Here is a 12,993-nt window from a genome sequence, read left to right as displayed (position 1 = left end):
TTTATTTATTTATAAGTATTTTGTGAGATTTTATTTAGAACCCGAGGACCAATCGGTGGATTAGGGTTTTTGTTTTTTGATTTGGTATTTCAATCTAGGGTTAGGGATTGTGTATGCTGGTTTGAGATGATTGAAATAGTGAATACCATTTTGATGAAGAATTTTGATTGATTTTCGTCGGCAGTGTGCATTGCCATTCACGGATTGGATATAATTTTGTTGAAAAAAAATAATTTGTGATGTTTATTGAAAGTAAAATTTAAGATGTGGTTATGTTATAAATAATTTGTAATGTTTATTGAAAATAAAATAATTTGTGAGATTTATGAGCGATCTAAAATGTAGATTAGAATTTTAGATTTGTGATGTTTGCCACGTTGCAAACTAGCTGCTGTGTAATTAATAATTGTGGTGATTTTTTGTTCTTTCTTGGTTTTACATGTTAGATGGATTATTCGTCAAGTCCAATTGATCTTGATTCGAACTCCCAAATACCAAAACCCCCGACTTCAAGTGCCCCTAATAGTAGTAATTGTCCACTTCCTAAGAAACGGAAGGGGAAGGATCCGTCAATTGTTTGGGATCATTTTACAAAAGTTGAGGGTTGTTCCGTAGATGATCCTAAGGCCAAGTGTAATTATTGTGGCAAGATATACGCTTGCCACTCGAAGAGGAACGGAACTTCAACCATGCAAAACCATCTACCTTCATGTTCCAAAAATCCTCATAAGCGTGGGCCTTTAGATAAATACCAAACAACATTGGCAGGTGAGGTATCCTCGGAGGGGTTTGGAGAGAGTGATAATTCTTTAAGAAATCTTGTAACTCATAAATATAGTGAGGAGGCTGTGAGGATGGCGCTTGCGGAGATGGTAATTTTCGATGAATTACCATTTAGAATTGTTGAAGGGCAAGGATTAAAGAAGATGGTTTGTTGCTTGAACCTAGATTTAAAGTGTCATGTCGAGTGACGGTTGCAAGAGATTGTATGAAACTATTTGCATCTGAAAAAGTCAAACTTAAAAAGTTATTCAAAGATGGGGGAATAAGGATTTCATTAACTACCGATACGTGGACATCGGTACAAAATCTTAATTATATGTGTCTAACTGCCCATTTCATTGATAGTGATTGGAAATTACAGAAGAAAATTGTAAATTTTTGTTTAATCCCTAATCATCGAGGGGATACCATTGGAAAATATGTTGAATCGTGCCTTCTTCATTAGGGCATTGATAAGATATTTAATGTTACTGTTGATAATGCTAGCTCAAATGATACTACAATTGCATATTTGAGACATTTTTTTACGGAGAATATGTTGGAAGGGAAGTATATGCACATGAGATGTTGTTCTCATATTCTGAATCTTGTCGTGAATGAGGGTCTTAAGGAGTGTGATGATGCCATTACAATGGTTAGAAATGCAGTTAGATATGTGCGCTCCTCCCCCGCAAGATTAGACAAGTTTAAGAGATGTGCAGAAAAGGAAAAAATTGATTGTAAAAAAATGTTGTGCCTTGATGTGCAAACCCGATGGAACTCAACTTACATGATGTTGGAGGCTGCTGAGAAATTTGAAAAGGCTTTTAGGCGAATGGAGAGTGAGGACTACAATTTTCTTTCTTACTTTAAGGATGGAAACATTGGGCCTCCTAGAGCTGACGAGTTGGAGACAGTGCGGGTTTTTGTAAAATTTTTTAAGTTGTTTTATGATGCCACTTGTCGATTTTCTGGTTATTTACATGTCACGGCAAATGCAAGTTTTTTGGAGATTTGTAAGTTCCAAAAAGAGTTGGTTAGACTGTGTGAGAGTCAGAATACTTGTTTGATGAGCATGGCCATAAGCATGAGAATGAAATTTGAAAAGTATTAGGGTTCATTGGATAGACTGAATTTGTTGTTGTTGATTGTAGTTCTCCTTGATCCACATAGTAAGTTGGGGCTTCTTACTTTTCACTTGAAAAAAATTTATGATCACAATTGGGCTGAAGATTTATTGTCGAGGGTGAGACAATTATTATCAGACATGTATGAGGAGTATAATGTTACGTTCGGTTCTTCTTCGAGTAGTAGAGAACATGTTTCCCCTCCGTCATCTACACCTCCAGATGATGTTGAAGACAATCATGAGTCACAACTTTTTTATGAGTGGTTGCTAGCATCGACTGCCTCTGGATCTACATCTACCAAAACAGAGATTGATCGGTATTTATCAGATGGTTGTGATGCATTCAGTCAATCTTTTGATTTGTTGAATTGGTGGAAAGTGAATGAGCCTAACTATCCTATACTTGCGAGAATTGCACGAGACGTGTTAGCCATGCCTGTTTCCACGGTTGCATCAAAGTCCGCATTTAGTACGGGAGGTCGAGTACTTGATCTTTTTCGGAGTTCCTTGGCTCCAAGAACTGTTGAGGCACTTATTTGTACTCAGAATTGATTGCGACATCCGTCAAAGCCAATTGATATTCGAGACTCCATGGATAATGTTGAGAGCTTTGTAGTAGAATCTGATAATGTGTTTTTAACTTTTTCTCATTCAATTTCCATATTCATTTATTTTTATTATTTAATTTACTTTCTTTTCATTATCCTAATTTATTAATATTGATAATTTGATTATTTGATGTTTTCTTATAGAGTTAGGAGCATCATACATTGCAACTATTGATGATTGAAGAGTCAAAGACTGCAGACTGAAGAATGAAGATTTTTTGGATTTTATTCAAAACAATTATTATTTGTTGCTTAAGGCAATTTAATTTTGTTTGTAATGTGTATTAAACATCTAGTGGAGTTTTTTTTATTTATCTAGTAATTAGTAATTTAGTATATAAGATAATAAGACTATAAAATATAAGTAGTATATATGTAGTAGTTAATAGTTATTAGTTACAAATAATATATGCATGGCATGATTAAAATTAAAAAGAAATTGATTAAATTAATTAATTTTAAAAATTCTACAAAAAAAGTCTTTTTAGTAGATGATCTTGAATAACAAAATGAGTCCAAAAAGAGGTTAAATTGGGTCTTAAAATGGCCCAAACAGTACTAAAATCGGCCCAAACACAGTGGCCCAAACCGGTCCAAAACCGATGAACCGACCGTGAACCGGCCGGTAACCGAACCGGCCGGATTTCATATCCTGGTCAGTCAGTTTCGGCCGGTTTTGAGACTCTAACAAAACCGACCGATCTGTTTCGGTTTGGGCCCAAAACCGAACTGACCGGTCGGTTTTTCAGCCCTACAGAATACACTGCTGCATAGAACTTTTATATAACGTCCAACTCCTCTCGTTCATGGTACTCTTGGGCTGCCCTAGTGAAATCAACATTCCATTGAGAGAGGCCACTAGAAAAAATCAAGAGATTCACTATCAATGCATCTTTTACTCATACGAGCTCAAATATGGCGGGAAAAGTGTCATAGAGACTTCATTCACCACATCATTTATTATACCAAAATCTGACACAAGAGTTATCACCCACTACAATATGTGTATGTCTCCGAAAGATCTCCTCATTCCTAATGTATTTCCACAAACTCACTCTATATACCTCATTTAAGCACAATCACCCCATGCCTCCCCAGCCTATGCATCTATAACAGATTTCCACAAGTCCTCCCGGTCTGGTATTGCCACAACCATTTACCCAATAGGGCTTAGTTGAACTTATGAATCACCAATCTACTCCCAAAAAATAGAGTACAAACCATGGACCAATTAACCAAATAGAACTTGAACTCGTCCCCCAAACCACTCCACAAGAAATCACGTTGTAACTTCTCAATACAATTGGCAATCTTTGTTGGGAGCAGGAACAAAGACAGGTTAGAGAGAGTACTTTTACGCTTCGTTTGAGTAGTGAGAACACTCCACTACTATTCACATACTTTTTCTCTACTTTTTACTACTATTCAATACTATTCAGGTCTGTTTTGATTCAAAATGTGTTTCATCTTATCTTATCTCATTTTATTATTACAATTTTTTCAAATTCACATACAAAATATAATAAATAATTCAACTTTTTTAAATCTCAAAACAATAATAATATTAAAAAATAATATTCTAACAATATTTTTTTCAGCTTTCATTTTTCATCTAAAATCATCTCTGAATCCAAACCAACCCTCAATATTTTATCATTATCTTTTAATTACTATTCACATAATATATGAGATCACCTCACTACCCAAACGCAACCTTAATCAAAGTGAGTTAATGTTAAGACATGGATGAAATGCTTTCCAATTATTTCATATAAATGAATAATTTTATTTAAAGTACTTTACATAATTTAATTTATAAAAATTTTAAAATAAATTTTAATTTAATTTAATTTATTTTTAAATAAATCTCTTTATTTTGATTGCGAAGATACCGTATTCACTGTACAGAGAGTCACCGCAGGGGAATTAAAATCAGTCCCGACTCTTCCCCTTCTCTCCGTTGCATCCCTGCCAGTCCGTTGGCCCGAGACTGAAAGAATCGTCGTCAAAATTGCACAGAGGCTTTAGTCCCTAATCCAGAACCCCAGCGAACTCGCGAAATCTAGTCTTACTAGAGTTTTCACTTTTCGTTCCCTCCTACTTCTCCTTCTGTCTATTCCCGGTCTGATTACTGACGGTATTTGCTACACGTGAAGATAAATTTAGGGCAGCGGAAGCTAAATTTCTCAATCTTTTTCATCCGAATGCGGGGAACTTGTGCTTGAAATCAAGCTCTCTGGCATGGTTTTGGTACGTTTAGCACGTAACTTATACTTTATTTATAAATTTCGTCAGGATGTTTTTGTGACCCTAATTTAGTTATTGAAGTGAGGTAGAGTGAAGATGGGAAAGTTGAAGAAGAACACACTTTTTCGGTTCGCATGGATCTTTGTTCGAGCTGACAATGTTTTGAAGCATAAAGATATCTTCATTGGTTACAAGGAGAAAACTGACAAGTAATTAAGGAGGATTAGGTTAAATTGATTACGTGAATACCATTATACAATGATCCATGAATTTGAGTCCCATGAATTATACCAGAAGTGAAAATTGTTACAAACTGAAGTGGCTACTGCGCCTTAAGTCATGTGAATCATACTTGCCGATGAATTACACTTGACACCATAACTGATGACCAGGTCAGTTTCTAACTGAGTTTTGAAAATTTTAGTGCTCCTAAGTCCTGAAGTTACCCATCCAACTAAGATTGTGAATGTTGTACTTGGAAAATTTGACTCTAACCTGTCGAGTAACCTGGTTATTGTGTGGTCTTGTAACGATTCTTGTATTTATGCATTCACAGTAGTTGTGCTTGGGATCTGTTCTTAGCTGTATCTTTTGGCATGGATATAAGTTTTTTGCTTTGGTGCACAAAGTTTCAATACTTGCCACAATGTGCATAGATTTTGTTCTATGCACAAATGCAAACAAGGCATAATATTGTAAGAACATAATAGTACCTGGGTGCGCCCTTTTGTGTTTTTAATGAAATTTTATCACTTCTAAAAAAAAAAAAAAATCAGAACAGCCTTGTTGTTCCACACTTAATAAGTGTCTGCATAAATGTTAAACAATTACCGTGATGATAAGTGATGGAAAAGGCAAGTCTTGTGAGGGAGGGTGCCCTGCATACTTTAGTAAAATGCAGTGGGCATGGAGACAAAGGAGACCTCCAGCCCATCCGTTGTCATGCGTAAATATAGGTTAGGGACACTTACCTGAGGACTCCCATATAGCTCAGATTTTTTTTTTATAAGTAAAAATTTATTAATGTCAATAGGCGTAGCCAAGTACACTGGATGTATACAAGAGAAAACACCTAGTTGGGAGAAGCTCAAATTTTAATATAATTCATCCAGAATATGAATACGATACAGACTTGATTCCCATCATGAGCGTTCAAAATGTCAAACGGTATTCCTCAAAGAATGATAATTTTTTGCTCTCCACTTATTTATAAAAAAATGGAGTTTTTCCTCTCCACTTGATCACCAATGTAAATTGCAATTGAATGTAATTGTCTCACTCATGCTATTTCTTTCTATGAGTAACCAGTTGAGGCTTTCCAAATTTGTTCTATAAAAAAGATTGGTGCATCTAGTGGAAGTATTAATTCTGCTTTTTCACTATGTGAATTTAAAATATGTCCTTACGATGTTGCTTAATTCCACCAATCTTGTCTCTTGTTTTGGTAGGTTGATAATGGCAAGCACCTCTGGTCAAGGATATAAATTAAACAGAAATTATAGGTGTTGGCTAACTGAAAATTTTGATGGCCATGATACAGCTGATGATGATCTATCAGATAATCTGGATGGAAATGATGACATGATTCAACCATCCCTTCAAACTTTTCCTTCAACTTTGGTACGTCTGGAACCATTTGTTGGCATGCAGTTTGAATCAGCAGAGGATGCTAGAGAATTTTATGAGATGCATGGCAGGCATCTAGGATTTACCATACGGAATAACCGCACGCGTCGTTCACTTAAAGATAACTCAATAATTGGTCGGGAATTTGTTTGCTCAAAAGAAGGCTTCCGTATAGGAAAGCATGCAAACAGAAAAAATGGAGTTCTTCCATCCCGACAAACCACTAGAGGGGGATGCAATGCAATGATGAGGATAGCTGCCAAGGATGGGGGAAAGTGGGTAATATATGGTTTTGAAAAAAAGCATAACCATGAGCTGAATCCTAGCAAAGTTCCACCTCGACGATCTCATAGGCTAGCATTCTGTGAGGTATGTTTGTGGGTTTATTTGTCGAGGATTATGCATATTATGAGAACTATATTAGATTGTTTCCAACGAACACTTGAAAAAGAAATGTGAATTTCATTGTTAGTTCACATCTGTGAGATCTAAAACCATTTATGATGGAATTGAAAAGCAAAACTGGATGTGAATTTGCTATAATTTCTATCATCCATTTGTTATATTTATCGTCATTACAAGTAATTCATTTTTTTTTTGAATTGGGTAATTTCATGCTAACCAAAATATTTTGTGAGAAAACAAACTTTCTGAAAGTGCGCAACGGAATTGAAATTACACGAGTAGGTTTTCACATCCTGCCATGTATTGTAGGCTACAGATTTGAAATAGTGAAAATCTCTAGCTATCCAAGCTATCTATGTTAACCATTTTTTATTAAAGTTACCAATTACTAGATCTGATTTGCCAATAGAAGTTTCAAATTTCTGGGCTGTTTCTGGAAGTTTCAAATTGTCCTTAGTGCAGGTGTTCCTAGATTTGATGATGTAGAAGATCCTATTATTTTCTTTCCGCATTACAACTCAATCCTTTCACCCATAACATAAACTATATCTGCTTTTATATGCTTTCACAAATGCACAATTTTCCCATGCATTTACACTATAGCTGTAAAATGATAAAGGCTCAAACCCTAATGATTGCCCGAATGAGATGATATTTATGAGTTCACTTGTATGTAGATGCCTGCACGATTGTCTCGAACCATACCAAGCATGTAATTAGTCACCTATCCAATACAAATTCTTATTTATGCTTTAGTTGCGGGCTATCGTATTATTGTTTCTTTAAATGTATTTAGTTGATGTTGGGTGCATACATGTCCTATGGGTTATGGATTAACATGTGTCCTCTTCAATCTTTTGCTTCATGATGATGGTGGGTTTTGCCTGAAATTTGCTATCCCCACTATGGTTCCCAAAGGCGTGAATGGACATTCTATCCATTCTTATGGTTAATCTTGTGTTTGATCTCGCTCTCTCTCTCTCTAAAAAAAATATTTCAATCCATTAGAACAATATGGAGTTATCATCACCAAGGATAGTGGATGTATTTTTTTATATATGTAGATAGTGGATGTATTTTAGCCGTATCATTTCCTAAAATGTCAATTGAAAAATTATATTTGGAAGTCAGCTTATTGACATCCCTTGTACACCACTGATATGAAAGTAGACCTCATAAGATAGCATAAAAAAATATTTGTGTTTTGAATTTTGTTATGATTGTCCTGGGGTCTCACTATAAGCAGTATGTTTACCTACTGACTTCTAAGTAGTATAACTCATGCTGATTTTATTGTATTTCTCTTACCCAAGCATCTCATGTCCATAAGGCATTTAAAGTGCGAAAAGGCAGACTTGCTACTACCATTTGGAGTGCCAAGCGTTTCAACTTTTTGTTTAAGGGGATGCTTGAGGAACGAGATGAAATGAGAATTTTGTAAATAGTAGTAAGATGGTTTGTGAATAGTAGTGAGATAGTTTGAGTTAAGTATTTATTGGGTTTTGGAAAATGAGAGAAAAAGTTGAATAAAAAATATTATAAAGTTAAAAATATTGTTAGAATATAATATTTTAATATTATTTTTGTTTTGAGATTTGAAAAAATTGAATTATTTTTTGTTTTTTATTTAAAAATTTGGAAAAGTTGTAATGATTAGTTTGTAAGTGTTTGTGTTTAAATGTTGTTTAGGAAGGAAATGAGATGGGATGAGATGAGATAAGATGAGATGAAATATGTTTCCAAACTTCCACTTAGGTTCCTCCCTATAGAAAGGAATATGGACAAAATAATATTGTTCTGAAGATCCCCGTGGTTCGAAACTAATTTTCCGAGTTTATATATTCGCCTAAAACATAGAATTTGAGAAATTAATCAACTTCTAAGGACCATTCATTTTCTTTTTGGTCCAGTCAATTGATGAGTTATGATCCCCAGATCGGGCCCAGTACAATACATGCTTGGTGGTACCATCAATTGATGAGTTCAACCCCCAGCAATCATCTGCCACTGCTTTTTCAAAAAATATGTCCTTTCTCATAATTGAAACCCTGTAATCTTTCTTATAAGTTTGCAATTCCACAGGTTCTAGTACATCTAATTTCTCTCTTTGCAGGATGAGAAAGATTTGAAAATCCGGGAACTAACCATGGAGCTGCATCGTGAGAGAAAGAAATCTGCAGCTTACCAGCAGCAACTACAGTTGGTTTTAAAATATATTGAGGACCATACTCAGAAGCTGTCATTAAAAGTTGAAGTGGCAGCTAACAACATGAGAGAATTAGAGTCTGAGGAGCAAGACAGTGCACGATCTGAGCAGTGTGTCGAGTGAACCAACTCTTTATTATTGTGAATTGTATCTGATTTCTCCAGTTAAATGGATAAAGATCCTTTAAAACAGTTTGGGAATCACTTTATATGGCTCTTCCTGCATCCATGGCTAGCCGCCTGCATTTCTTAATAAGGTCCTGCAAAGTTTTCTTTCAACACCCCCAACCTTTTTTCCTAAATGCTCCACAGAATAGATGGTCAATCATTACAGTTTTACCACGACTAGAACGGTCATTTTAAATTGTTAGAAGGTCCAGTATGTGATCTGGATCCTGAGTGTAAAATGGTTTATACCTGACATTGGACATGGGATTTGCTGGGATAGTAACTGCAACTGACTTTAGAAAGGAAGTGCGGGCTGTTTGGGAGAGAAGCTTTGTTCTTGTTTTGTTTTTATTATGTATTTGGAGGGTAAGGTCTTTTTGCGGTTTTGAATAGGCGAGAGGTATGCCTAAATGCTTGATTTCCGTGATATGTTTCCTTATGACTAGGATATTGGATAGGGTTGTGGCTTTTTAAGAGTACTCAATATTTTTCCTTATGACAAGGATTTGGATAGGTTCTTTTTGGTAGACAGTGTATATTTATGCAGGTTATAACAGTAGAAGACAGGACCACTTGGTATTTAGATGAGATAGTTGTTTCCAATTCTAGGTTTGGGACAGGGCCAGTTATCTCCTACTTTTTTCCCATCCCGATTCGTAGAAAACCATACTTTTTGCCCTTTCCCCAACCTCATGACCAGCTTCAAGAAATCACCCAACTTTTTTTCTCTTTCCTCATGCTCATGACCTGCTTCAGCAATCAAGGAGCTATTTACGAAGAGACGATATTGAATTTAGTCGGATCTCAATAATTTTGCCAGGTTTCGGAGTTGAATGGACGGGGGCGGTTTAAGTGTTCTTTTCTTAGCGCCTATAAAAAAATAAATTAAACGTGTAACGACTCGATCTAATAATTATAAGGTTGAAATATTAATAATTTTTATTAGATTTAAATTATATTTAATGGGTCATATTGGATAAGCCCATAAGCGAAAAATTGTTAAGGTTGATTAGATTTTTTAATTAGGCTCAATAACTAGATTAAATCCTAAATATTATTTATTGAATGAGTTAGACTCATTTTTTAATTTAAAGATCGGTTATTAGAAATTTATTTCAATTTAAAATCATCACTAATTGAAATTTCAATTAGTGATGATTTTAAATTGAAATTTCATACATAGTTTTAGTCACTCACAATCCTATATTAAATGAACTATTAGAGTTAGAGTATGTTTTTAATTTCAACACACTAGGATTACAATTCTAGAATCCTCTTCACCTTAAAATTCTTAAACCCAACCTATACCATCCTATAAATAGATTCTCATGCACTGTACATGCACCCACCTTTGTTTACTACTTTAGACTATCCGTTTACTACTCTATAGTGTATTTGAAACTTTATTTTTTTTATTATTTTCTTTTAAGTATTTTTTTAACATCCTTAATCATTAAGAAAAAATTTAAAAAATATACAATTTCATTAATAATCACTTCTTTAACTATTAAGTAAAAATAAATAAACAAAAAAATGAAGTAATAAACGGATGGTAAGAGACAGTAGGCCTATCATTATATTATGTTGTTTTTTAAAGCATTATGGTTATTTGTGGTGTAGTTATAGCATCTCTCACATATCAACATGATGTGCCCTTCATTGTTGGATTGGTAATGGCTCTTTTTGTTAGGAAGGTTTGTAGAAGATCTGTGTTGGGTGATTTTGTGAAGTTGTAGGAAGCAGTAGCAAGTGTGAAGGTATCATGGGGCTTAACAGCTACTTGAAGTTTAACTGCTATTTGAAGCTTAACGGCTACATGAAATGGTGCGTTATGATTAAATGATATGGGCGTTTTGGGCAATTTTAATAAACCGTTGCTTTTCAGTTGATTAGTTGTATTAAACGGCTACATTTTACTGTGTAGCCTTAGTATAAATAACAGACTCGTGTAAAGGGAAATGGTCTGAAAAATATCAGTTGTGAATTTAGTTGATTGTAAGGAGTTTGGAGATTACTCGAAAATCTCTCTCAAGGAATCAAAAGTCGATTTCTTGGTTTCGATCTTGTGTTCTTTTTTGGCTTTCTTGATTAATGCTTTCTTGTTCTTATTCCTATACATTACTGGGTTCATAACAAGGAAGACCATTACAAGTGGTATCAGCTAGGCGATCCTCTCATGGCTGATAGTACGAGGGCAGCAACAAAGGCAGCAATGAAGGAACAACAAGAATAGTCTTTACGGTAGCAAGAAGGGATGCGTAAGCAACTCGAGGAGCATCATAATGCAATTTCTAGGATTACAGGCAGGTTAGACCAGTTAACAGATATGATGCAATCTTTAATTGAATGTCAACAGCGTAATTATGGTTCTTTGGGGGGTGTGAATCCTGAAGATGGAACCTTTGGTATGCCCATGAATTTTAATGAGAGGGGTTTTTTGGCTTTTGGGGGTCAGATTAGATTTTCCTCACTTTGATGGAACCAATCCTTTTGCTTGGGTGTTCAAGGCAACTCAGTATTTCAAGTTCCACCAAATTTCTTTGAATCAGAGGCTTCTTATGGCCTCTTATCACATGGAGGGTGAGGCCCTCGTGTGGTATCAAGATGCTGCTGATGGTGGCATTTTCAATAGTTGGGATTCATTTGTGAAGGCCCTCCTAGTAAGGTTTGGGCCTATGGCTTATGGTGGTCCCATAGAAGCTTTGACTCATCTTAAGCAAACTTCCACTGTGGCTAATTACAAAGCACAGTTTGAGTCTTTGTCCAATAGGCTCAAGGGATTGAAAGGCTTAAGTTTAGCTGTTTGATGAGTGGATTGAAGGATGAGATTCGATTGCCTATTCAAATGCTCAATCCTATCAATTTGAATGTAGCCTTTGGCCTTGCAAAGATTCAAGAAGAGTACTTATTGGCTTCTAGGAAATCTTGGAGAAATAGTGGGTTGAGTGGAGACAAGATTCAACAAGAAAAGGTTGTGGAGAGTGCTAGAGTGCAGAGAAGTTCTATACCAATCAAGAAAGTTTTCTCTTCTCAGATGGATGAGAAAATGAGGAGGGGAATTTGTTATCACTGTGATGAGAAGTAGAATCCCACCCACAAATGTAAGAATCCAATGTTTATCTTTTGCAAATTGGTCAAGAAGGTTCAGATTCCTCTATGGTGAATGAAGATGAGTTGTGTTTGAGAGATGAAGATGGACATATTGATGTTGTTCAAGAAGAGGGGGAGGAAAGTGTAGAGGTGTCTATTAATGCTATCTCAGGCTGTTCTACCAACAATGCAATGAGATTGCATGGGAGAATTGGGGCCTGTGCTGTTGAAATTTTAGTGGACACGGGAAGTACTCATAACTGGCTAAGTTGAGTATTGAAAAGGATTCGAGCTTGCAGGTCAGGGTTGCTAATGGGGCCAAGAAGTAGTCAGGATACAAGGGTCTAAGTTTTCTGTCCCATTTCATGTGCTATCATTGGGAGGCTATGACATTGTTCTTGGAGTGTAGTGACTCAAAACTCTGGGGCCGATTCACTGGGATTTTATGAAGACTTCAATGAGTTTTAGGTTAGGGAAGGATGATGTAGTACTGGAGGGAATTAGTACTGGCATTATTGATGTGCTGATGGGAGACAAGTGGCTTAAGCCTAATTTTGTAAATGGCCAAGGGTGGTTCTTACAACTAGTAGCTGTAGATTAGAAAACAGCACCTGATTGCACTCCAGGGGTCATTACTGACTTGTTGAATGAATATCTAGAGGTTTTTTCAGAACCTGTTGGCTTACCACCTAATAGGGCTTTTGACCATCCTATTAACCTTAAATATGGGGCAAACCCTGTTTCTGTTAGGCC

General features: G+C 35.7%; 1 protein-coding gene across 5 annotated transcripts; it reads left to right on the top strand.

Annotated features, from left to right (window-relative positions):
* Window positions 1–4,403: 4,403 nt before the first annotated feature.
* Window positions 4,404–9,207, top strand: LOC108979779 (protein FAR1-RELATED SEQUENCE 5-like). 5 transcript variants are annotated; one of them, XM_018950547.1, is made up of 4 exons: window positions 4,416–4,749; window positions 4,836–5,138; window positions 6,195–6,741; window positions 8,891–9,207. In XM_018950547.1, exons 2-4 carry the CDS (start codon window positions 5,131–5,133, stop codon window positions 9,104–9,106), a joined length of 771 nt encoding a protein of 256 aa, XP_018806092.1. In that variant the 5' UTR covers window positions 4,416–4,749; window positions 4,836–5,130; the 3' UTR covers window positions 9,107–9,207. The 5 variants fall into 5 exon arrangements, with proteins under 5 accessions (XP_018806098.1, XP_018806092.1, XP_035547247.1 ...); XM_035691354.1 differs by having other exon boundaries at window positions 4,828–5,138; window positions 6,287–6,741; XM_018950538.1 differs by having other exon boundaries at window positions 4,828–5,138.
* The last annotated feature ends 3,786 nt before the right edge of the window (window positions 9,208–12,993 follow it).

This window comes from Juglans regia, chromosome 7, assembly GCF_001411555.2.
Source record: "Juglans regia cultivar Chandler chromosome 7, Walnut 2.0, whole genome shotgun sequence".
NCBI lineage: Eukaryota > Viridiplantae > Streptophyta > Magnoliopsida > Fagales > Juglandaceae > Juglans > Juglans regia.
The sequence above is the reverse complement of the archived record's forward strand: the minus strand, read 5'-3'. Positions and strand labels throughout refer to the sequence as shown.